The 27219-nt window shown below is 42.9% G+C and overlaps 1 protein-coding gene across 5 annotated transcripts in view; it reads right to left on the minus strand.

Annotated features, from left to right (window-relative positions):
* The window catches only part of METTL24 (methyltransferase like 24), a 124207-nt gene that overhangs the window by 68071 nt on the left and 28917 nt on the right, over positions 1–27219 (minus strand). For 3 of the 5 annotated variants that reach the window (XM_028846658.2, XM_077998418.1, NM_001193830.2), the window contains 2 exon segments: positions 20234–20332; positions 12765–12904 (listed from right to left, as the gene is read on the minus strand). In XM_028846658.2, the coding sequence (XP_028702491.2) occupies positions 12765–12904; positions 20234–20332 (239 nt within the window). 5 annotated transcript variants of the gene reach the window in all.

Genomic DNA, 27219 nt, shown 5'->3' on the forward strand with positions numbered 1-27219 from the left:
ATGGCCAAATAGAAACAGCTCCAGTCTGCAGCTCCCAGTGAAATCAATGCAGAAGGCGGGCAATTTCTGCATTTCCAACCGAGGTACCCGGCTCATCTCACTGGGACTGGTTAGACAGTGGGTGCATCCCACAGAAGGCGAGCAGAAGCAGGGTGGAGTGTTGCCTCACCCAGGAAGCACAAGGGATCGGTAACTCCCTCCCCTAGTGAAGGGAAGCCGTGAGGAACCGTGCATTCCGGCCCAGATACTACGCTTTTCCCACGGTCTTCACAACCCACAGACCAGGAGATTCCTTTGGGTGCCTACACCACCAGGGCCTTGGGTTTCAAGCACAAAACGGGGCAGCCGTTTGGTCAGACACTGAGCTAGCTGCAGGAGTTTTTTTTTTTTTTTTTTTTTTCATACCCCAGTGGTGCCTGGACACTCCCCTGGAAAAGGGACTGAAGCCAGGGAGCCAAATGGTTTCGCTCAGCAGATCCCACCCCCAAGGAGCCCAGCAAGCTAAGATCCATTGGCTTGAAATTCTCGCTGCTAGCACCACAGTCGAAGTTGACCTGGGATGCTCGAGCTTGGTGTGGGGAGGGGCGTCCACCATTACTGAGGCTTAAGTAGGTGGTTTTCCCTTCACAGTGTAAACAAAGCCTCTGGGATGTTTGGACTGAGCAGAGCCCACCACAGCGCCTCAAAGCTGCTGCAGCCAGACTGCCTCTCTAGATTCCTCCTGTCTGGTCAGGGCATCTCTGAAAGAAATGCAGCAACCCATCAGGGACTTATAGATAAAACGTCCATCTCCCTGGGTCAGAGCACCTGGGGAAGGGGAGGCTGTGGGTGCAGCTGCAGCAGACTTAAATGTTCCTGCCTGCTGGCTCTGAAGACAGCAGTGGATCTCCCAGCACAGCACTTGAGCTCTGATAAGGTACAGACTGCCTCTGCAAGTGGGTACCTGACCCCTATGCCTCCTGACAGGGAGACACCTCCCAGCAGGGGTCTACAGGGAGCTCCTACATGAGCTCTCCTCATACAGGAGAGCTCCGGCTGGCATCTGGCAGGTGCCCCTCTGGGACAAAGCTTCCAGAGGAAGGAGCAGGCAGCAATCTTTGCTGTTCTGCAACCTTTGCTGGTTATACCCAGGCAAACAGGGTCTGGAGTGGACCCCCAGCAAACTCCAGCAGACCTGCAGAAGAGGGCCCTGACTGTTAGAAAAAAAACTAACAGAAAGCAATAGAATCAACATCAACAAAAAGGATGACCAGGCAAAAACTCCATCTGAAGGCCACCAACAGCAAAGACCAAAGGTAGATAAATCCATGAAGATGAGCAAAGATCAGTGCAAAAGGGCTGAAAATTCCAAAAACCAGAACACCTCTTCTCCTCCAAAGGATCACAACTCCTTGCCAGCAAGGAAACAAAACTGGACGGAGAATGAATTTGACAAATTGACAGAAGTAGGCTTCAGAAGGTGGTTAATAACAAACTCTTCTGAGCTAAAGGAGCATGTTCTAACCCAATGCAAGGAAGCTAAGAACCTTGATAACAGGTTAGAAATGCTAACTAAAATAACTAGTTTAGAGAAGAACATGAATGACCTGATGAAGATGAAAAACACAGCACGAGAACTTCATGAACCATACACAAATATCAATAGCCGAATCAATCAAGTGGAAGAAAGGATATCAGAGATTGAAGATCAACTTGATGAAATAAAGTGTGAAGACAAGATTAGAGAAAAAACAATGAAAAGGAACGAACAAAGCCTCCAAGAAATATGGGACTATGTGAAAAGACCAAACCTACATCTGATTGGTGTACCTGAAAGTGACGGGGAGAATGGAACACACTTCAGGATATTATCCAGGAGAACTTCCTCAACGTAGCAAGACAGGCCAACATTCAAATTCGGAAAATACAGAGAACACCACAAACACTCTTTGAGAAGAGCAACGCCAAGACACATAATCATCAGATTCACCAAGGTTGAAACAAAGGAAAAATGTTAAGGGCAGCCAGAGAGAAAGGTCTACAAAGGGAAGCCCGTCAGATTAACAGCGGATCTCTCTGCAGAAACCCTACAAGCTAGAAGAGAGTGGGGGTCAATGTTCAACATTTTTAAAGAAAATAATTTTAACCCAGAATTTCATGTCCAGCCAAAGTAAGCTTCATAAGTGAGGGAGAAATAAAATCCTTTACAGGCAAGGAAATGCTGAGGTATTTTGTCTCCACCAGGCCTGCCTTACAAGAGCTCCTAAAGGAAGCATCAATTAAAATTAACTCAAGCTCCTAAAGGAAGCATTAATTAAAATTAATTCAATGGATTAAAGATTTAAATGTAAGACCTAAAACCATAAAAACCCTAGAAGAAAACCTAGGTAATACCATTCAGGACATAGGCATAGGCAAAGACTTCACGACTAAAACACCAAAAGCAATGGCAACAAAAGCCAAAATTGACAAGTGGGATCAAATTAAATTAAAGAGCTTCTGCACAGCAAAAGTAAGTATCATCGGAGTGAACAGGCAACCTACAGAATGGGAAAAAATTTTTGCAATCTATCCATCTGACAAAGGGCTAATATCCAGAATCTACAAGGAACTTAAACAAATTTACAAGAAAAAAACAAACAACTCCATCAAATATTGGGCAAAGGATATGAACAGAGACTTTTCAAAAGAAGACATTTATGTGGCCAAAAAACATGAAAAAAATCTCATCATCATGTTAATTAGAGAAATGTACATCAAAACCCCAGTGAGATACCATCTCATGCCAGTTAGAATGGCAATCATTTAAAAGTCAGGAAACAACAGATGCTGGAGGGGATGTGGAGAAACAGGAACGCTTTTACACTGTTGGTGGGAGTGTAAATTAGTTCAACCATTGTGGAAAACAGTGTGATGATTCCTCAAGGATCTAGAACCATAAATACCATTTGACCCAGCTGTCCCATTACTGGGTAGATACCCAAAGGATTATAAATCATTCTACTATAAAGACACATGCTCACGTATGTTTATTGCAGCACTATTCACAATAGCAAAGACTTGGAACCAACCCAAATGCCCACAATGTTAGACTGGATAAAGAAAATGTGGCACATATCCAATATGGAATACTATACAGCCATAAAAAAGGGTGAGTTCATTTCCTTTGCAGGGACATGGATGAAGTTGGAAACCACCATTCTCAGCAAACTAACACAGGAAAAGAAAACCGAACACCACATGTTCCCACTCGTAAGTGGGAGGTGAACAATGAGAACATATGGGCATAGGGAGGGAAACATCACACACCGGGGCCTGTCGGGGGGTGGGGGGTAAGGGGAGGGATAGCATTAGGAGAAATACCTAATGTAGATGACGGTTTGATGGGTGCAGCAAACCACCATGGCACATGTATAGCTATGTAACAAACCTGCACGTTCTGCACATGTGTCCCAGAACTTAAAGTATAAATAAATAAATAAGTAAATATTATTTAAATAAAATAAAACTAAAAAAGATGAAAAGAGTTTTTTTACCACTAGAAATTTTAGCCATTAATTTCCAGAGATTATCATGTTTAGCAGTTTTTTATATATCTTTTCCGAAATTTTCTACATATATACAAGTGTTTCTCTATTATAAATATCATAAGCACACACATACACATATAAGTTAGTCATTAAATAGTGGGAGACTTTTATATAATACATTAGATAACATAAAACTATTTATAATTTGTAATTTTTGGATTAATTTACGTTATACTTTTACTATAATCTTAATATATAAACATGTATCACATTGGAATGTAATAAAGTATATTCTGTTAAATGATATATAAAGTTCTTACTTTCATTTATTTGAAATGGTACTTCTTCAAGTGTAGTTGAAATTGGTCAAGTTTGTGGTCATGTAAAAAGCAAGAGGAGGAGCAAATGTAATATGCACAGGTGTTACAAAACATGGCCCAAAGTGGTAAACCAGGAGTCAAATCCAATCCAGGTAGACCCAGAGCACGTGCTCTCTATACACCACCTGGTTGCTGATGAGCACAGGACACAGGATCATGGAAGGAATATTTGTGATCACAGGTCTAGGGAACTGTCCGTTACCAGACAGTAATGCTCCATGAGGAGAAGGGCTATGTCAATCTTGCTCATTTCTAAATCCTCAGTGCTGAATAGATGAATGATGACAGACAGACCTACAAAATGCTGCCCTAAGTGAAATAAAACTATGAGGCAGGGTCTGGAATTCCCAGAACACACAGTACAATATTCAATATCCAAATATTGCCTGTGGTGAGCTATATTTCACTGACATATTCATGTTCATAAACAAATATTTACAGAGCATTTTACATGTGCAAGGAACTACACTGGACACCAGGGACAAATGGATAAATTAAACATGGTCCTTGATCTGAAGAAGTTCACAAAGTAGTAATGAAGAAAGATTTTTGAACAAATAATTATAATAAAAAGACAACCATTATTTACAGCGAAAACATATGTAGTCTATAAGGAAATCATGTTCTGCTGCTATTTAACTAGAAGGAGAATACAAATAGAAAATTTTGCTTGACAGAAATATTTTATTTAATGTTTATTTAATGAGGCAAGAAGTATAGATCATATGGCTTCCATCTCAAGGTCTAAGACAACTATTCCATTTTTTGTACCTTGGCCATGAGGAAAGGTAAAAGGGGAAGTGATAGTCTCATCCTGTCTTCTTGGGGACGTGGCCTAGAAGTTGCACACACCACTTCCATTTGTAGCTCACTGCTTAAAGCTATTCATATGGCCATTTACAGCTACATGGAAGGCTAGGAAATACAGCCATCAGAAAGGTGGCCATGTGCCCTGCTAATATTAGGAGTTCTGTTACAAAAAAAGAAGGGGAGAATAAATATTGAGGGACAATGAGTAGTTCCTGCTACAACCCATTTCTGAAATAATTAACCAGTTAATATGTATATTCAAAGCTATATACCTTTCAATTAAGACTGCAACCTCTCCCTCTCTGTGGGGAAGAAACAAAATTATGTAATTCATCCTGACAATATTGTTTTGCATATATTAATGCTGGGGTTAGAAATAACTACCAACTTTTCAACATAGGACCATTAAATCTGAGAGCTGTTGAAGAAATAGGAAGGGGGAGATTTACAGGGCTAAATTTTCAAAGGTAATAGAATAATATTGGAACCATCTTGATCCTCTTTCTCTAATGTCTTAGAGAAAAACAACTAGGATCCCTGCAGGCAGTTGTGTGGACTGTGCACTGGACAACTCTGGGAGATGTCATTCCCATCATAATCACCATAAAAATGATTTTCTAGCAGTAAAAGTTCTTGAGGGAGGGGTGCCCTTTCCCAAATTGTATAAAGGTGTTCTTTGGACAAGCTGCAAGTGGTACTGTAATCCCATGCCGTTTAACGCTGCTGAAGGGCAGAAGGGGTGGGTTGTGGCACTGTTTCAGGCCCTTGATTATTCTTTTAAAAATAGTCCTGAAAGTATTAAAGTGAATGGCCTTTGATGTTCTCCAGGAACAAAAAACTCAGAACATAAGCACATGAAGAGATGCTGAAGATCATTACAAATACAAATGAAAACCACAGTGAGATACCACTTCATATCCGCTAGGATGGCTACAATCAGAATGATCAATAATAGTAAGTGTAGGGAAGGATAGGGAGAAATAGGAAACCTCATAGATTACTGGCGGGAATGCAAAATGGTATATAGCCAAGAGAAATGAAAACATATGTCCACATAAAAACTTGTACAGGAATGTTCATAGCAACATTATTCATAAACACCAAAAAGTGGAACCAACCCAAATGTCTATCAACTGATGAATGAATAAATAAAATGTGATATAACCATACCAAAATTCATACAATGGAATATTACTCAGCCATAAAAAGGGATGAAGTTTGATACATGCTGCAATGTGGCTGAACCTTGAAAATATTATGCTAAGTGAAAGAAACCAGTCACAAAACGTCACATATTATACGCTTTTATTTATGTGAAATGTCCAGAATGGGTGAATCTACACAAACAGAAAGTAGAATAGTGATTGCCTAAGGATGGGGGACTGGGGATGGAGAGAAGAGGGTTGGAGGGAAATTGAGAGTGACTGCTACTGGGTACAGAGGCTTCCTTTTCGGGGTAATGAAAATGTTCTAAAATTGACTATAGTGACTAAAAGAGCCATGGAATTGTATATTTTAAATGGACGAATTGTATGGCATGTGAAATATATTTTAACAAGCATTTTTTAAAAGGTAAAAAAAAAACAAATAAAATGAACTCAGAGCAAAGACAGGGAAAGTTTTTAACCTTCCCGTTGAAGGCAGAGGGTTAAAAGAGGTAAGATAGGCCGGGCGCGGTGGCTCAAGCCTGTAATCCCAGCACTTTGGGAGGCCGAGGCGGGTGGATCACGAGGTCAGGAGATCGAGACTATCCTGGCTAACATGGTGAAACCCCGTCTCTACTAAAAATACAAAAAACTAGCCGGGCGAGGTGGCGGCGCCTGTAGTCTCAGCTACTTGGGAGGCTGAGGCGGGAGAATGGCGTAAACCCGGGAGGCGGAGCTTGCAGTGAGCCGAGATCACGCCACTGCACTCCAGCCTGGGAGACACAGCGAGACTCCGTCTCAAAAAAAAAAAAAAAAAAAAAAAAGAGGTAAGATAATTAATGTTTTCCCTAGGAGTTTCAGTCCTCCATTCTTCATCCTAGCAGGAACCACAGAATCTGGCCAAATATCTATCTAGATCTTCAAGCTGCCAACTATCAGAGGGGGAGAAATAGGCTTCCTAAAGCATAAATGACACAGTACTGGGTAAAAACACTTTATAATTGTTTATTTTTACTAAATAACCTTACACGAAATGCCACATTTTATCTAAAACATATCCTCAAAAGGGACGATGTATTAGTTCATTTTCACACTGCTGATAAAGACATACTCAAGACTGGACAATTTGCAAAAGAAAGAGGTGTAATTGTATCACAGTTGCACGTGTCTGAGGAGGCCTCAGAATCGTGGCAGAAGGCAAGGAGGAGCAAGTCATGTCTTATATGGATGGCAGCAGGCAAAAAAAGGTTGTGCAGGGAAACTCCTGTATTTAAAACCATCAGATATCTTATTCACTGTCATGAGAACAGCATGGGAAAGACCTGTCCCCATGATTCAATTATCTCCCACCAGGTCCCTCCCACAACCTGTGGGAATTATGGGAGCTACAAGATGAGATTTGGGTGGGGACACAGACAAACCTTATCAGACGAAATCACTCCCAAAGGGTAAAATGTATTCTTAGGGGCAGAACAAAAACAAACCCTTCCTCTTTTTATTTATAAAGCACAGATATGTACATATTACATAAATAGATGTACAGTATATCTATGGTTTTAAATTTTCATGGAAAGGGTAATAGGGGGAAAAATGCCCAAAAAGGAAGCTTGAGGTCCATGGTTTTCACATACACTAGACGAACACTCTTCCTGCTGTGTTAAACTATTATAAGATGAAAATATTTGGCTCTTTCATTCTTCTGGAAATGCTCATGGTAACCAAAGGTCCCAGATTTCCTGTATAAAATATGGGCTCTTGCTATCTAACCATGTGTCACTTATGAAATCATCTGCTATCTTAGACTGAGAGAATTTATGTCTTGAAACTAAAAAGCACAACCTACAACAGAACTAAAAGAGACAAAAAATATGTACCTATGTATTAGCCCTTTTCAAATCTTTCCTCTCATGCCCATGCCTACCCCTAAAATACAATCTTTGACATAAAAAGGAGAAAAGGTGATTTTCCCCTTTCACTTTATCTACCACTCTCATCCCCACCCTCCCCTCCACTGCCCCACCATCACCCTTCCCCACTCCAGACACAAGAAGACTTGCAGGCCAGGCCTACATAATGTCTAAAGTCATTATGTAGATGATATTGTCATCCGAACCCACAGGCTCTCCTTTTTTCTCTTCTCTATCCCTTTCTCCATAATCTGTACCTTTCTTTTCAGTGTCTTCTCCATCTTAATTGGTCTAGTCTACCTCATTTCAAAACTGAAAAGGATCTAATTTTCATTTTCAACTGAACATGACATAGAGTGCACGCTCACAGACAAATGCCTTTTCCACTAACTGTGGAATAAAAAGCTTTGACTCCTAGTAAATAAACTTCAGCCATCAAAGAGAAGATGGAGGTGATATCTGCTTCAGTTCTTAGGGGTGGAGGAAAGGAGATGAGACAGATTAGAAGGTGGGGCCGTCAGCCTCTGTCTTCTGACTCCCTGTGTCCTTGGAGCCCTCCTTGCCCTCCTGCCAGGAAGTTACTCCCAGCTGCAGCTGCATCCATTGTCTTCGGTTTGCCTGGGAATTACTGGGTATAGCAGTGGCACGGTCTTGTTGCTGCTGCGGCCCTGGGACTAGGAGCACGTCCTGCCTATATAGAGGGCCACACAATTCACTTACCACCTGCCCTCCCTACCTAGCTCAAAACTGTTCTGACACTCCCTGGTGCTGGGAACCCGGGGCCACCTTCCCTGTTCTCACTCCTAATTTCAGGACCACCAATTCTGGTCTGGGTCTCACTCTTCCCTCAGTATCAGTTGAGGTATTGTCAGCCAGTTATCTACTTGTGCCCCAGGCAAGCAATTCAACCTGAACAGGGGCATACTTGTCTGGGTCCTGGAGCCTTAGTAAGTGCAATCAACATAATTACTCACAACCCAAAGCATCTTTTTTTAGGCATCAGAAATATTTTCTTTAGTTTCAGTTTTCAATTAAGTAAGTGCTTTCATGTTTTTAGGAAAATATTGGCCATTGTCATGTATTCATTTCTTTTCCCAGTGGAATTCAGATGCTCTTTACACAGTTGATTTTCTTTTCTTTTTTCTTTTTTTTTTTTTTAGACGGAGTCTTGCTCTGTCACCCAGGCTGGAGTGCAGTGGCACAATCTCGGCTCACTGCAACCTCTGCCTCCTGGGTTCAAGTGATTCTCCAGCCTCAACATCCTGAGTAGCTGGGACAAGAGGCGTGCACCACCATGCCTGGCTAATTTTTGTATTTTTAGTAGAAACGGGGTTTCACCATGTTGGCCAGGCTGGTCTCGAACTCCTGACCTCAAGTGATCTGCCTGCCTCAGCCTCAAAAACTGCTGGGATTACAGGCGTGAGCCACTGCGCCTGGCCCCAGAGTTAATTTTCAATGGTAAACATTTAAATGAAAATAAGAAACTTCTTTTGAGAGACGTCTGTTCATGTCCTTTGCCCACTTTTTCATAGAATTTTTGTTTGTTTGTTTTGCAATTGAGTTGTTTGAGTTCCTTGTATATTCTGGATATTAGTCACTTGATGGATAAATAGTTTGCAAATATTTTCTCCCATTGAACAGGTTGTCTCTTCACTCTGTTGATAGTTTCTTTTGCTGTGCAGAAGCTTTTTGGTTTCATACAGTCCCATTTGTCTATTTTTCTTTTGAATAAATATGTGAAAAACTGCTCAGCCTCACTAATCATCAGGAAAATGTACATCAAAACCAAAATGAGATATTATCTTATCGCAGTTAGAATGGCTATTATTAAAAAGACAAAAAATAACAGATACTGGCAAGGAATTTGGAGAAAAGGGAACTTTTACACACTGATTATGGGGATGTAAATCCGTATAGCCATTATGGAAGACAGTATGGAGATTTTTCAAAAGACTGAAAATAGGACTACCATACAATCCAGTAATCCTACTTCTGGGTATATATCCAAAGGAAGGGAAAGCAGTATATCAAAGGGATGCCTGCACCCCCATGTTTATTGCAGCACTATTCACAATAACAAAGATATGGAGTCAAGCTAAGTGTCCATTAGTGATAAATAGATAAAGAAAATGTGGCGTGTATACACAATGGAATACTATTTGGCCATTAAAAAAAAGAATAAAATCCTGTCATTTGCAGCAACATGTTTGGAACTGGAGGTCAGCATGTTAAATGAAACAAGTCAGACACAGAAAGACAAATATTGCATCTTCTCACTCATATGCTGGAGCTAAAAAGTTGACCTCATGGAGGTAGAGAGAGTAGAATGATGGTTATCAGAGGCTGGGAAGGGTGTCTGAGGGGAAGTGAAGAGAGGTTGTTTAACGGGTACAAACATACAGTTAGATAAAAGTGTTACCAGTGCAGGGGCGTCCAGGTTCTTGGCACCTTTAACTAAGAATTGGACAAAATGCACAAACAAAGCAAGGAAAGAATGAAGCAACAAAAGCAGAGATTTATTGAAAATGAAAGTACACTCCACAGTGTGGGAACAGGCCGGAGTATAGGGGTTCAAGGGCCCTGTTGCAGAATTTTTGAGGGTTTAAATACCCTCTAGAGGTTTACATTGGTTACTTGTGTACACCCTATGTAAATGAAGAGGACCAAGTAAAGTTACAAAGTCATTTACTGGGCATATGCCCTACGGAGAGGAAATGCCCTGTCATAGCTGAAGTGTGAATTGGCCTTATGTTCCCTGCCTCCAGAGCCTATTTTCCTCCCTCAGAAGGAATAAGTTCCAATATTTGAAAGCAGAGTAGGGTGACTACAGTTAACAACCATAAATTTTATATTTCAAAATAGCTAGAAGAGAGGACTGGAAATGCTCCCAAAACATAGACATGATCAATGCTCGAGGTGATGGATACTCTAAAGGCCCTGACTTGATTACTACGCATGCTATGCCTGTAACAAAATATCACATGTACCCCATTAATTTGTACAAATATTGTGTGTCAATAAAAATATTTTAAAATAGGAAACTACCTTTTTACATGTAATAATCTGAACTCTTCCTGCAGAGCTATCTTATCCAACAGCTCTGAAGTATAAGGAAAGCAAAAAGGAATTTAGAAACTTTCCCCCAAAACTCCTTTCTAAGTTTTATTTTACTCAGTTATCCCTTTAAATGAAATTATCCCAGGGCGTAAAATATTAAGTAAAATACAGAGGCAATTTGGAGCAAGAAAACAGGAGCAACTTGCATGTGGTACTATGCCACTTTTTATGACCCACTTTCAGACATTTTTAATGTGACATAAAATAAATTCTGCTGTCACAACTTCCCATCCTCCCTCCAATCTTGAAGGTGGGCTGGTGGGCTTCCAGAAAGAGAGCTCTGCCCATCAACTGGCTGAGTATCTCATCTTCCAGTCCACAGCCTCCACACTTCCATCACAGCATAACCAGCTTTCCTCTCTAGTCTCTCCTCTCCAGCGATCTTCTACATGGCAAGTACGTATTGTGTGCCTAGTATGTGCCAAGCTCCACCGATATACACCATTGCTCTTCATTTAACCCATATGAGAATGTTTCCCTATCTTTAAACTCTTATTTTGTCTTTGAAAGAATAAAATCCACAATGACTGGTAATTCTTGTTTGTTATAGTTTGACAGTGATGCTGATTCTCTCTACATTGGAATCTTTGGGTAGGTCTCCACATCGCCCAGATGTCTGCCCCTAACCCTGACCACCCAGGATTCTAGCTCGTGGTTGTCGTACCTGGGCCTGAATGTAGACTCTAGAAGTGATGAAACCTACAGGTGAGGAGGAAGCATGTGACATGGAGACAATCAATGTCACATTAGGGTCCCCAGTGCTGTTTATAAAAGCCTTAAAGACTTCAGTGGTCTAGCCTAAGAATCTACATTGCCCTTACAAAGAGTCTATGGAACAGGATGTTCCCGACAAAAATAATTTCCTCCTGTCTTCTTTTTCTTGAGCCATATATCATTTGTAAGTTCGGAACTGTTTTTATGTAAGTACTGGTGTATTTGGTGAAATAGTCCCATTACTTTGTAGCCATCCTTTTACAAAAAAGCTCACTTAATCCATTTGTACATCTAGGTCATTTTCAACCTGAATAACTGGATATAAATTTTTCTCAGTTTTGACAAAATGACATAGTTTTTTATAAGAGTTCCCTTTTGTTCCTTTTAAAAATATAACTAGATACAGATTTATCATTGGTATAAAACATACAAATCTAACAATAGCCATTATTGGTATTGGTTTATACATCATAACTGTGCATAAAATTTCTAACATATGGCCAGGTGCAGCAGCTCACACCTGTAATCCCAGCACTTTGGGAGGCCGAGGCAGGTGGATCGCTTGAGCTCAGGAGTTCAAGACCAACCTGGGCAGCATGGCAAAACCCTGTCTCTACCAAAAATACAAAAAATTAGCCGGGTGTGGTGGGTGTGTGCCTGTGGTCCCAGCTACTTGGGAGACTACAGCGGGAGGATGACTTGAGCCTTGGAGGCAGGGGTTGCAGTGAGCCGTGATTGTGCCACTGCACTCCAGCCTGGGTGACAGAGTGAGATCCCCTTTCAAGGAAAAAAAAAAAATCTAACATACTCTCTCTCTCTCTCTCTCTTTTTTTTTTTTTTTTTTCGGCACACAGTAATATTCTTCTCTCCTTATACTAAGGATCCTCTTAGTCTAGCTGGAAATCACTGGTTTCACCCAGAGGATCATCCACATGCTGAGAATGGGGGCTTCCAACTTGTTACCAGCAGAATGGGAGGGAAAGTGCCTCTGACCACGGAGATCTCGGTGATCTGTACATGCCTTCAGTTACACAACAGACAGATCTGTCTGAAACAATGACAGGAAGCAAAGCATGGCACCTGTTATACACTGCAACCATTTTCCAACTTTGTGTTGCTCAAAAGGTCTGAGCTGCCTGAGGCAGTGTTTGTGTTTTCTTCTGCTGTAAAAAAAGTACTCACCCTAAGGAGTAGAGGCGGCACTGCTTGTTGCGGATTTGATGAGCTAAATTGAACCTGTCGTCAAGACACACTGACCAGGGCTTGTGTGTAGGACTAGAGTCAGTAGCCAGGCTGTCTGTATTCATGTGATTGCATGCAATCTGTAAAGATTGGAAATCAATGTGAATAATTTGAAATGTTGGATGATAAATAGCAGGTAGGGACTTATTGCTTCCCCATCCCTGAAAACCATAATAGGAAAGTTATATCCTCCTCCAATGCTAACTACTCCCCTCCCCAGGGAACCACAAGACTGCTATAAAGTGTTTGGAGGAATTTCAATGACCAGATAATAAGTAATCTCATGGAGAATATATGCAGGTTTGGAGAGAATTTAAGAGCTGCTGTAGCCATGTGCACAGGGTGTGCAGGGCAGAACAAATCAGGAGCAAAATGTGGGAGGAGTGGTGGTGTCAGGAAGGCTTTGTAGAGGGGTGCTAGTCCTGGAGGATGAACCGGGAGACTTGGACCAAGAAGGGCATTCCAGACACAGAGAACAGTGCTCACCATGCACACACGTCTTCATTACCCACAGAGGGCCTACTATAAGATGTGAGGCACAATCATAGGCATAGATCTCAGAAGCATACTCCCAAGCTTAGTTATCCCTTATTTCAGGCAGATAAGGTGGGGCCACTAAGGTCCAGAAAGGTGGCAGGTGTTATCCAAGGTAAACAGCTGACCACGGGTCAAGTGAAGTTAATAGGCAGTCCCTGCTGATAAGGCAGTGTTCTTTGTGATACACTGCTCGAATGCGCTTCCTCCTGGGGGAGAAGGGCAACAGCCCCAGGCAGGAGGCTCTTCCGGAGCTAACAGAAGCACTTTTCTTAACTCATCCATCAAAATTAGATAAGAAAACCAAAGGGAACGTGTGTGTAAGTCAAGCAGAAGCAAGTCTCTAACTTCAACTGCACACAAAGCAAATATACTTCATAAGGGATTCTGACTTGTGTTTGAGGCTAGTACATTTCGCACAGCTGAGGCTGCTGAAACCAAAGAAAATAAGGAAAACAAGTTCTGTGGCCAAGATATTTACCTTACTGAGCAACAGTATTTTCCCCCAATCCCTTAAAACTCTCATAGTCATCATGATGCTTCATGAATGCAGTAGCTTTTGCTGTCACAGCATAGACCAGAGACCGCTCCAGATGCAAAGAATGTTTTGAGATTCATTGCTTTCATCCATTGGAAAACATTAACAGCAAGCAATTTTCTTCCTAAGAAGATATTCTAGGGCCAGGCACAGTGGCTCATGCCTATAATCCCAACAGTTTGGGAGGCCGAGGCAGGAGGATCGCTTGAACCCAGGAGCTCAAGACCAGTCTGGGAAACATGACAAAACTTCATCTCCACAAAAAATACAAACATTAACCGAGCATGGTGGCATGCGCCTGTAGTCCCAGCTATTCACAGGAGTTGATTAATTGAGCCTGGGAGGTTGAGGCTGCAGTGAGCCATGATTGTGCCTCTGCACTCCAGCCTGGGCAACAGAGCAAGACCAGATCCTGTCTAAAAAAAAAAAAAAAAGAAAAGAAAAGGAAAAAAAAAGGTATTCTAGATTTGGCCAATCCTTTAACTAATTTTCCAAATTTTTAATCTAAGAAGAGCATATTAGGTGGAGCCTATTCAACTAACACGGCATCTGCATTACTCTTGCTATCCCCTCTGGCCAGCCTGGCAAAATCATCCCGCACCATTTATCAGTGAATGTGTCTTCTGCTAGGATTTGGACATCTCAGAGGAAAGCTGAAAAAGTGAAACCCCTATATATCTTTTCTCTGAATCCAGTATTTTTCTACTTCTCGATCTTCAACAACTGTTTAAAGGACAAAATAATTGGAGAAAATGGAATTGAATCTTTTCTCAAGCAACAGCTACAGAATACATTTATTAACTGGGTGCGTCAACATGTTAATTTGATAATTCATCTCCTACTATTCTCCCACAGATAAATGGAAATTATGTCTCTGCCTGCCCACCTTCTATTCCCCACCCACTCACCTAAGGGAAGAGAAGTTTGCTAATCTAGTTAGTCAGAACTCAGTGTGTTCATTGGACCCTGTTCTGCTAGTGGGCAGATTACTGTGCCTTAAACATGGGTGCCTTCCTGAGCCCCACCTCCAGTGGGAAACTAGTTAGTCCAGGGCAGCTGTGTGTGCCCCCAAAGCATGCCTGGACCTTATAAGCCTGAGCCATCTGCTTGAGGGAAGTCTCCTGGGATATTTTTATTAGAGTGGCATGATGATCCCCATTTGCTATTGTTCTTTGTGTACATGTCTCCATAATGACAGATGAAGATGTGATGTTTGTAGGTCCTTGCTCCTCGTTCCCTCCTAATGCCATCCAAACCTAGCTCTGACCTTTCCCACAGTGTTTCTCAACGTGCGGTCCGCCTACATCAGAATCACCGGGGAGGTACTTAAAATGCAGATTCCTGTGCCTCCCTCCAGATCTACAAACTCACAATCTTTGAGGTTGATACCTGAGAACATGCATTTTAATAAGCTCCCCCTGGGAGATTTTTATGCAGATGACCTTTTGAGTTTACTGGAGGCCTTTTGTAAAGCCCCAGTGAAAGTTTCCAGCGAGTCGCATCTCTGCCTTAACAAATTAAAAGAGGCTACACTTGGGCCAGAACTTTAAACTGAAAACAGCAGCCCCTCTGACCCCCACCCCTAACAACGGACTGAAGGGGTTGGCACTGACAGTTAGCCAGAGGCCTCCAAAAGTCAGGTAGGCATGGAAGATCCAGAGTCAGAGCTTTCAGATCCAGCTGCTCCTCCTTTGCTAAAGTCGGGAACTAGGGGTTTATTTTATTAAAGATGGCACTTTGTCTACTTTAAGCATTTCTTCTTCTTCTACAGAGTTCATCTTGGACAGATATATCTCCATTGACGAGACATTCTTTTTCATTCACTCCCCCTGATAACATCCCCTCTTCCTTTCTTAGCTCAGAAATAAAACACAAGGGCCAGGAGCGGTGGCTCACACCTGTATTCCCAGTACTTTGGGAGGCTGAGGTGGATGGATCACAAGGTCAGGAGTTTGAGACCAGCCTGGCCAGCATGGTGAAACCCTATCTTTACTAAAAAAAATACAAAAGTTAACCAGACATACTGGTGGGCACCTGTAATCCCAGCTACTCGGGAGGCTGAGGCAGCAGAATTGCTTGAACCGGGAGGCAGAGGTTGCAGTGAGCCAAGATTGTGCCACTGCACTTCAGCCTGGGCAACAGAGCAAGACTCCACCTCAACAAAAAAAAAGAAAGAAAGAAAGAAAGAAAGAAAGAAAAGAAATAAAACACAAGAATTATTCAATTTTAACCATTTATTAACCATCTCATTAACAGACATTAGCTTTTGTAAACAACTGAAAATCCTCCATAAACTTCTGCTCCTAAAAATTAATTAAGTATTGATTTTTCACCCTTTCTAGTTAGGATTTATGGCCGGGCTTCAATAAACTCTCTTGTAAGCAAAATAAGTGAGGGCAGTAACTTCTAGCTAACTTCCAGCTCAACTAATTATGTTCTCTGTCTCTCTAATTCCCCTTGTAATTTTAGCCAAATAAAGCAAATTAGGCCTAGACAAAGCAAAACAGACTCTAGGAAAAAATATTTTGTGAAATGTTTTTTAATTATTTAACTTAAAGGGATCTAATTTATTTTCATTTCATTTTGTATCCCAAAAGCTTGACTGGTATTTCTGCCAACCCATAAGTAGAATCTGGCAAAGGAAACCCTTAAAATTTTGGAACTTGAGAATCACTTCGATGATCTTCTGCATGTTTACAGAACGATCAACTCCATGCTGTGTGGTTTTATAGTACCATTATTTTTGAAAGGCTCACGGGCAGAATTTTGTGCTTATTGTTTTCATCTCGGGGTGTGTGTGTGTGTGTGTGTGTGTGTGTGTGTAGCAGTAAATACAACGGATACTATTGTATTGTTGTAAAGTTATATTCTGAATATCCAGAGCATGGGTTCTTATTCTTAGGTTATTCTTACAAATGGATAGATGGGTAGACAACTAGGTAAAGAGGTAGAGATGGACGGATAGATGGATAGGTGGATAGAAAGGTAGGTAGGTAGATAGATGATAGATAGATAGACGATAGACAGAAAAACAGGCTTTAAACCATATTTTATTTTTCTTTTTAAAAACAGCCACCGTTGCTTAGATTAATTTTATACTGCAAGGCATGCTTCCTGGAGGCATATGGTTTGGGGGATGCCATGAAAAGCTGAATCTGGAGACTTCCCTTAGAACAGAGCACTGTATTTATGATTTAACTATTTCTTGTTAGCAGCAGACAGTGTACCGTGGACTGCAGAACTCTGCCATGTATCACGGTCTTTCATATTGAAAACAAAAACAAAAACAAAAACAAATAGTACCTAATTAAACTGAGCTTGATGTTCTGCATACTCTACGCAAACACCATATCCTCTGGAATTTCATTTAAAAATGCATGGCCCCAGCCATGCCTCCAGGACCACAATGCACAAGTCTAGAGGTGCCACGCCCATTGCTGTCCTAAGCCCTATGCCTCTGCTCCCGGGCTCCCCCGGCCTAGGAAGCTTTCCCCACCCATCTGTCTGCCCCCTGTTAGAGAACACACAACTCTCTTGCACCCTAACTATTTACCAGTGTGGGGGGTGTTTTACTGTGGCTTAATATCCCAAGGCCCAGCACAGTGCCAGCCATAAAGCAGGTGTTCAACAAATACCCTCTGGATTGAGGAATGGATACATCAACGATGCACATACCAAATGCCGGCCTTGCTGTACAAGCTTGAGCACAGATTTGAGGGAAGCATATTTCTTAATGTTAAAAAAGCAGCATAAGAGGATGGGGGTGGAATTCGCATTAGTATCTTCAGAGCTTTTTTTTTTTCCTTGCCCATGATGACTCACTTCTGCTAACTGAAGTTTTTAGGTAACAGTGACTGTAATATTCTGCTAGTTTTGTAGGCTTTCATTGTCAAGATGCATTCTAAATGAGGCATAAGCCACAAAAGCAACCATAAAGCTTTGCATTACATACAGAGGGATAGGGAGCATTGGTTAGTAAAGGATTCTGATTAAGAACCATTTAGTGTCATCTCTGGTGACTCCCATCTGCTGATCTTCTAGTAACCCGGAAGTACATCAAAGCACAGAACCTCATCTGGCTAAAATGGCCCCGCATTAAAAACCATTGTGAGGTCGGGAACTTTACATCATTCTTCTGGAGGACAAAAATCCTTCTAGTGAGCTTCAACAACAAATTTTCTATTATTGCTCATCAAGCTGAATAATAATTATACTTCCAGTTATCCACCTTCACAACGAGTTGGTTAGATCCTTAAGGGCAGAGACTATAACCTCAGGGCCCAGAACAATTCCTGGCACCTTGTAGGCACTCAAAAATACCTGGTTAATAACCATTCTATACTACTCTATGCACAGTACAAGCTCAGAGAACTGGGAGGGACCTTAGAAATAATTTTGATACAATCTCTTCCATTTCAGGATCAGAACAAGGAGAGCCAGAGAAGCAAAGTAAAGTACCCAGGTTTATAAGATCAGACTATGGAGGATGCCTTTAAAAAAGAAAGTGTGTGCACGCACAGTGGCTCACATCTGTAATCGCAGCACCTTGGGAGGCTGGGGAGGGTGGATCTCCTGAGGTCAGGAGTTCAAAACCAGCCTGGCCAACATAGCGAAATTCTGTCTCTACTAAAAATACAAAAATTAGTCAGGCGTGGGGACAGGTTCCTGTAATCCCAGCTACTTGGGAGGCTGAGGCAGGAGAATCACTTGAACCTGGGAGGCAGAGGTTGCAGTGAGCTGAGATTGTGCCACTGAACTCCAGCCTGGGCGACAGAGGAAGACTCTGTCTTTAAAAAAAAAAAAAAAAAGAAAGAAAAAAAAAAGATTTTTTCTCCTCTCAGTCTGTAGTTTCTGGGAAAAATCCAAGAGGGATCTAAAAATGACCATTTCATGCCTCAATAGCTTCTTCTAAGCAAACAGGCCTTTTATAAGTTATGGAACATTAACATGAAATACATATAGAATGGAATTTGGTAGCTTGTGTTATGTAAATTTATTTTGGTGAGTGAAGTCCATAGTTCTCAAATTCAATTCATAAAATTAACACCTCCTATTTTCTTCTGGAGCCTTTAAGGGCTTTTGAAAATCACAGTTAAGAGGTCCAGATTCTTATCATTCACGTAAAATCAAACTACAAAACTAAAATTTCAGTATTTTAATTAAGTCTGCCTAAGTCCATCAAATTAATTTGCAGCAGCAAAATAAGATAAAATCATGAGAAGCACAGGGACGAATTCAACATCCCATCACTCATGATTAATTCAACCAGCTTTTATGTCCATGTCTGGGTGATAAATACTAAAATTCCTATGTTTGTCTCATTGCTTTATATGAGAAATGAGACTTTCTTTTACCCTTAAACTAACTAACCTCCTAAAGATCTAGAAATATATTCTTTCCTATGGAGGAAAAGTGCTTTGCTGCCAGAGAGGCTGGGGAGGAGAACAAGGATGTCAAGAGTGGGCTTGAGGGAGATTTTAAAAATCCAGGATCCGGCGTACAGCACCAGCTCCACTGTGCAGCTTCCTGAGTGAGCCGCTCTGCAGCTCCTAGGCAGTCTGAGCTCCTAATTTGCTAGCACCTCTCAGTTGAGGGCTAAATTTCCCTTGGGCCTTGATTTCCTTTTCTGTCTCTCTTTCCCCCTGGGATCAGGCAACTTGAGAGAACGGAACCTCTTGATTAACATGTCAAGAGCCATAGACTCTCCTTAATGGACAGTCTCTTTGCCTGCTCGGGGCACTGGCTCAGCCTGGACCTGGGCAGGAGCTGCCACAATGTGTTAAGTCACTAATAAAGGCCTGTGCTCAGTAATGATTTAAAGTGCTCTGAGATAGAGGGCCTTTGGATTCATTAACTCCTCAGCACACTGCCTGCAAAGCCTCCTCTGCTCTCTTGCCTAGCACGTCCCTGGCTGCCAAGCATCTGCGGCAGAAGAGTGGAAAGGCAAGTTCCTCCAAATACAAAATGGTGCTTGAACCTCTAGATGATGGTTTTGTTTTGTGACATACTCGACTGCCTACTCACGGGGACCAATCTGTCATTTCAAATGGTTTTCCAAAGCAATTTTCTAAAGTGGATCTTTAAAACACTTTGGGATGAATCATTTAAACATTTCAGGTTGGTGACACTCTTGGAGGAAGGAACATGCCCTAGCAAATGGAACGCATCTTATCTGCCTCCAAGTGAGTGGATGAGTTTAAGCAACAACGCCTCTGAACACACTTCCCCATCAAGTCCTCATCAGGAGTTGCTGAGAACCTCCCCACCTCCTTCTTTTGAAAGAGGCAATCAGGATCTTTTGCATTCTTCTCTAACTCGTTTGAGCCTGAAACACAACCTGGGCGGTGCTGATATATCTCAGGAATCTCCAGGCTTCTTCATCCAGGGACTGAGCAGGGCCTGCCCAAGGCTGGAGATCTATATGCCACCGTGGACCCTGCAAGAGACAGAAAATATAGGTTGTGTGTAAGGAAGTAGGAACTGGGTGGGAGGAGAAGGACACAGTATCAGAGAGGAAGCAAGGCTGCTTTAGCTGTCGGCAAAACACACACATGTGCATACAGGCAGCAGGGGGCTCTTTGGGAGCTGCTGTCATTAAGGCCACATCAGTCACAGGGAGACAAATGAGGCCTGCGACAGCCCAGCTCCCAGGTTAAGCAGGAGAATGCAAAGGCCCCGGGGGCTGTCTGACTCTGCATTTATGATCAAAGGCAAACTCCATTTGACCCCATTGGGCTCTCCCTTAGCTGCAGTTTATTTTATTTGAGGCTGTGCTCCACTAGGAAGAGAAACTCCCTTAACAATGACAGTCTCCCAAAGCTTAGAGCTTCAAAAATATGTGCCTCTCTAAACAAAGCACCATAATGCTGCGGACTCGTCTTTGTTCTGGGCATTTGTTTATCTTCCTCAGTGCAGGAAGATGGGACCACGGCCCTTGGCTGCTGGGACCCTGCACAGGCAGAGCGAGGACCCCAGAACTGCCAACACCAGGGCTGGGGAGGGTGGCTTTCTAGCACTGTGAGGCAGCCACCACCTGTTAGCAGAGGTTTCGAGGTGCTCCCATGAACAGAGTGGTTAAGGATGACCTGCTCAGCCCCCTTTTGCAGCAAGGATGGGTGGATGAAGGGTTGGGGGAATGCAGTGGTCTGGAGGAAGCAAAAATGGGAGCCCCTCCAGTAAAAAGGGGGGCACTAGTCAGGAAATCCTTATTAGAGCTCAGAACTCCCTACCTACATTTGTCAGCACCAGGAGATGTCCAGGAGGTTCGCTGCAATTCCCAGGGGTGGGGAGGGCTCGTGCATGCTGGGGAAGGGCTGGGGAAAGGGAGAGCTCCAGGAGCTGGTGGGGTCAATGTCTAGCGCCAGGAAAGGCTTTGGGTGTCATAGCATAGGGTTCCTGCAGTGTAGTGAGAATGGGCCCCTAAACCCTTTTTTTTGAGACGGAGTCTCGCTCTGTCACCCAGGCTGGAGTGCAGTGGCGTGATCTCAGCTCACTGCAAGCTCCGTCCCCTGGGTTCACGCCATTCTCCTGCCTCAGGCTCCCGAGTAGCTGGGACTACAGGTGCCTGCCACCACACCCGGCTAATTTTTTATATTTTTAGTAGAGACAGGGTTTCACCATGTCAGCCAGGATGGTCTCGATCTCCTGACCTCGTGATCCACCTGCTTCGGCCTCCCAAAGTGCTGGGATTACAGGCATGAGCCACCGTGCCCAGCCCCCTAAACCCCTTTTTACGGTGAGGAAGTAGGCAGGGGAGGGTTCTGGGAGCAAGATATGTGCAGATATGTGCAGTCTTAGGAGGCCATGCTCAGTTTAATGCTCTGCTGATGCTGTCTCGAAATTCTTAGTAATTTTTTTTTTTTTTTTTTTTTTTGAGACGGAGTCTCACGCTGTTGCCCAGGCTGGAGTGCAGTGGCGTGATCTCGGCTCACTGCAAGCTCCGCCTCCTGGGTTCACGCCATTCTCCTGCCTCAGCCTCCTGAGTAGCTAGGACTACAGGCGCCCGCCACCGCGCCCGGCTAATTTTTTTTTTTTGTATTTTTAGTAGAGACGGGGTTTCACTGTGGTCTCGATCTCCTGACCTTGTGATCCGCCTGCCTCGGCCTCCCAAAGTGCTGGGATTACAGGCTTGAGCCACCGCGCCCGGCCATGAAATTCTTAGTAATTTTATTATTTTTTTATTACTGCTCCTTGCAGAGCAGGGCTAACTCACAGGCAGCGTGCCTAGAGTCAGTCAAAATTCTTAATAATTTTTGAACAAGAGGCCCTGCATTTCATTTTATACTGGGCCCACGAATCATGTCGCCAGTCTCCCCTGAGGGGCACCTTCTGGAAGAACAGCCTTCTCTTACAGCTCTTCTTGTTCTGTACAGGCTGAGCAGGCAGAGACTCTAGTAAGAAAGCTGGAGAACGTTCGTCATACATCTTCCCAGTTAATGCCTCCCACACCCTTATTTCTTTTCTCCTTCTCTGAATTTGATGTTGATTACCATTTGGTCAAACAATATTTATTGAGCTTTAGCCACTCTGTGCCAGGCACTGGTAAATACACATATACACAGTGTTCTCCAGTCAGGTACTGTGGTAGGAACTGTCTGCACCCAAAAAGGAAACATCTAGACAGGCCAGCCATGAGATGCTTTAGTACAAATGTGGTTTGTTGCCCCTAGATGGGGTGGCCTAGGTGACTCGGGGTTACACAGAAAACATGGAAGTCGTGGGGAACAAGGTTAGTCTGTGTGAAGCAGACAGTCTGGGTTTGGGGAAGAGGAATCCATTCTCACATGGGGGTCTGAGATCAATGCGAGCACTTTGGAGTGATCAAGGGTTATTCAGTTTAGGCATCATTAGACACACACCACTGAAGGATCCCTGTAGAGCCCACAGTCTCACATCCTCACAGCCTGTACCACCCTTGTAGGGGCTGAGCACCACACAGTCCCTCTAGAGTGAAGGAGGCCTCCCTGGTTTCCCACAGGCTGCCTCTTTTTTCGGGAGCCCACAGAGCAGGGCCAGCTGCATGGGCATGCAACCTGTGCAGGCTCTCCCAAGAAGCACTCATGGTCAGGTGGGGGAGACAGACATAGACGAAATAACTTCTATAGTAAAATGCTAAAATATTCAGGAGAGTCGTTCTCTTTAGGAAATTATTCGATTCTGAAATCATAAATTATCAACACATTTAAACACAAATGCTTCCAGTCCTGCTTGGTCACACTGACAGACTGAGTGCTTCCCAGGTTACTGCAGCAGCTAGCACAGCAACATGATGTCCCAAGAGCACTCAGCTAGGCCCGGGGTTTAAAACCTCCCAGGTCACTGTCATGGACCACTCACAAGGGCCCCCAGCATCTGGCCCAGGAGTCCCTGGATGAAAATGATGGAGTTCACATGTTATGGTTTTCCTCAAAATGAGGAGTTGGCAAATCTTTTCTATAACGGGTCAAATAGCCAATGTTTTAGACTTTGCAGGCCACACAGTTTCTGTTGCAACTCCTTGCCTCCTGCTGTAGCTCAAGAGCGGCCACAGACAGTAAGTAAACAAATGGTTATGGCTGTCTTCCAATAAAGCTCCATTTACACAAACAGGCAGCAGGCTGGATTGGGCCTGCAAGCTGTAGTTTGCCGACTCCTGCTCCAGCTGATTCTAATTCAGAGGTAGGCTGGCCTAGAAGAGGAGGTTTACTGAAATAATGCAAGGGAGGCAGGCTATGATGTTGTTGGGGCTCAGAACATGATTCCCCAAAGTCTGGTGCTTTGGCATGGTAAGAACTTTAAAGTGTTGTAAGACTTTCTCCTTAGCTCAGGTAAAATGGGGTCTTTGTCACATGACCATGAGAGATTGGGCTCACAGACACTTTGAAGGGTGAGAAAAATGGAATTTACTGGGCAAAAAGGAAGAAAAGGGAAACAGGGACTCTCAGCAAAGCAAAAGTTCTGCTAGCTGGCTTCCTGCCTCACAGATTGAATCTCAGGTTCTACCCCAGAACAACAGAGGCCAGGCTCCTCCCCACTGCAAATGATGCAAACTTCCCCAGGGGCTCTGGCCCAGTGTACATTCCTCCCATTGCACAGGCTGGTCAGAGTTACTCCGGGGTCCCCTGTATACTTGGCTGTCTCAAAAGGACATTGGATGGGCCTCAAAGGCGAGTTCTCTCTGATCTTCTGTGGCCCTCCTGTCTCTCACTCCTCTTTCTTCCCCAGAGTGGGTTCTAGAAACCAGAATTCCTCTTCTGTAAGGCAGGTGAGAGAAACTGGAGACCCTCTTCCCCAAAGCAAGCCATGAAATCTACAAAGGTCACTCTCTCCCTTCTCCCCGAATACCTTTGTTCCAGAGGGATCTTGCCCCATACCCAGGAGGAAGAAATGCTACACAGAGAGACCAAGAGGAAGCTGACCAGACAGGCCTTGCTGGGGTTCCCCCCTCAGCCTATTGCCATTAGATCACACCCTTTTGTCCAATCACACTTCTATGTAGCTGTCCATCTTCATGGAACCTAAGCATTAAAACAGATCATTTTCCCTGCATCGCTGGGTCTTCATTTCTGAAGGCTTCCATGTCATGTAAAACTTTGATTAAATAAATTGGTTATGCTTTTCTCTCATTGACCTGTCTTTTGTTAAAGGAGTGTTAGTCATATGCTTACGATGAGTGAGGAAAGGTATTATACCTATTCCCTATGATGTCTAGATTATAACTAATGTTGTCATCTGGGTGACTTGGGCAACCAGTCAGGGTCCCAGCAGGATCCAGTGGGCTCATTCAAACGGGCTAATTCGAGAGAAGTTAACAAAAAGACTATTTACAAAGGTGCGGGCAGGGCTTAAGGAAACCAATAAGGAATAAATAATGCAATACCTGTGTCTAGTAACACCAGAGAGCCCTTACAAGCCTAAGGGAACTAGATGGAGAAGTCTGTAGTAGAGGAATACAGCCAATCCTATTACATACTCCACCCTAACTGTCTGCCCCACCCACCGATCTCCTGCCTCCTGTTGACCAAACTCAAAGGAAAGGCAGGGAAAAGTGAAGCTGTGCTTGATCCCTGCACGTCAGCCTCCTGGGGTGGAGCAGAGTGGAGGTTGGGCCAGCAGGGGCAAATGGAAGGTTTCTTGTTCCAGCATTCTTTGGAAACAGGCAGTGAGACTTGATCAAGGAGTCATTCATTCATTCAGTGGGCATTTGTGCCACATGCCAGGCTCTGTGTTACAATTTAATATAGGCCACAGCTGTGTAAACCAATAAATGCCAAAAAGGTTATAGGGGCTCTCACAGAGATCTCTACGGGGAACACTGGGAGCACAAAAAGGCGCAGCGCCTGAGTATTACTCCAAAATAAATGCCTGAAAATACAAAGGCAGAGCGTGGGAGGCAGTCTCCACTGCTAGAAGCCCAAAAGCACATCAAAGGTCTTTCCAGCATTATTAAAGAGACACCTTAAACACAGTAGTAGCATTTAACCTGGGCTAACACACAAAAGTAACTTCACAGATCAATAATTTAGAATCCATATGGTAAATCAATATGGTGAAACTATAGAATTATCTTAAGGGTCCTCAAATAGTATTCTTCTTGCCACCTAATATTTGTCATTTCCAACTGAGTGTTGACCACAAAGGAGCTAAGCACAGCAGTTGGAACAGTGAATAATGTTAAGTTGAGGAGTCTCAGATGGGCATATAATAGAAACACCGCAAATAGATGCCCTCGGAAGTGCTCTGGCTTAATGCTTTGGTTGAGCTGTTTAAAAAACATTTCACATAAAGCAATGTTCTTATTGGAATCAGTCTGACAGCAGTTTGTGATTATTTCCCCATGGAAACCACTAGCTTTTATCATCTCTTTCAATTATCATTGTCTTAATTCTCTAGTGTACAAATCAACATTTGTCCTTCCCAAATTCCCACAAAGAGAATTCTCTGAGCACCTTAAAACATCAATGGCAGGTTAAATAGAAAAGGACAAAAATCCTTTTTCCCTTTTTAAAAGCTTTTTTTAATCAATGTGATTTTACTCCAAACAATTCCCTAAATGCCAGGGTACATTAAATGCCTGTCATCCACATGCTTCAAATATCAAGTGGCCATAACAATGCCACCCCCATTGCTCCCAGGAGGTGGGAACGTGGATTCCCAATCCTGCCTGCCACCTGTACTTCCTCTTCAGACAGGTAAAGGAGCAGTTTAAGCAGAGGTGGCTGGAAATACCATCATTTTGGATTGGTCTGTTTGTCTGTCCCCAGCAGGCCTGAGCTGAAATGTCAAATGGAGTATTACAATGAGTTGCCACACAGAAGCAGCTTTGTTCCCCAGCTCCTGCAGGAATGGGGACCCCCTCTATTTCTAACCACCAGGGCATTCATACGAAGAGGCCTGCCCCACCTCAGATAAGCATTTCTCAGGGCAGGCGTGGTCCTGATTTCCAAGGTAAGGAAGGAGCCTCCTTTCAGTTTTGCAAAGGCCTTATCTGGCACCTTGTCCAGAAGATGTGCATTGAAAAGTGAGCAGGCTTCTTCTAATGAGAGGCAAATGTTTTCATTACTAGAAAAAAATTCCAAAAATTCAGATTAAGGACAGCAGAAGATTCCATACACAACTAGCTCATGTTACTTAGTGGCTATTTTGCAGATATCTGAGATTCTACTTTCCGAAGGGTAAAAAGTGATCACTGAGTCACTCAGTGCATGGAGATAATGGATTTGACTCAAAAAGACTGCAACAAGCACAGCCATGAGGCTTTGGGATATTTTTACCATTTGTGATCTCAGCATAAAGTTTCGTTTCTTGAAAAAAAGAAAATGATTCTCTCAAGCCATGAAGCTGAATTCCAAGATTTTACTCCTAAAAGATAATGCCAAAAAAAAGCAATCTTTTAAAATACTCCTTTGCTTACCAGCTTACACTTGTGCACATAATAGAAATATATTAATTCAAGACCATGAGCCTCAAGCAAAACTTGTAGCATTTAAAAATTTTACAGGAAAAAAAGCAGGCCCACTCATGACCTAGAAAAGAGAGCTATCGATTCGGTATTGTGCAAAAGCTTTCTTTGTTTTAAAATTTGGAACAGCAGCTTCCTCCTTCACAGACCATATCCTCACACCCATGAATGACCTTAGGCAGCCATGCAGAAATCACCAAAAAACAGTGCCACCATCACTTTTACAAGCATGTTTCTACATTTTTTGTATAAAATAAACCACAAGGATGCTTCTAATGCTCCATTCCTCTGTGTTTCAAGGCCACAATCCTTTGGAGGATGAAATTATATGATGACTAATGTCAATGATCAGTTTCTTTATCATGATAGATAACGGATAGAGT

The sequence above is a fragment of the Macaca mulatta genome, chromosome 4 (genome assembly GCF_049350105.2).
Source record: "Macaca mulatta isolate MMU2019108-1 chromosome 4, T2T-MMU8v2.0, whole genome shotgun sequence".
Classification (NCBI taxonomy): Eukaryota; Metazoa; Chordata; class Mammalia; order Primates; family Cercopithecidae; genus Macaca; species Macaca mulatta.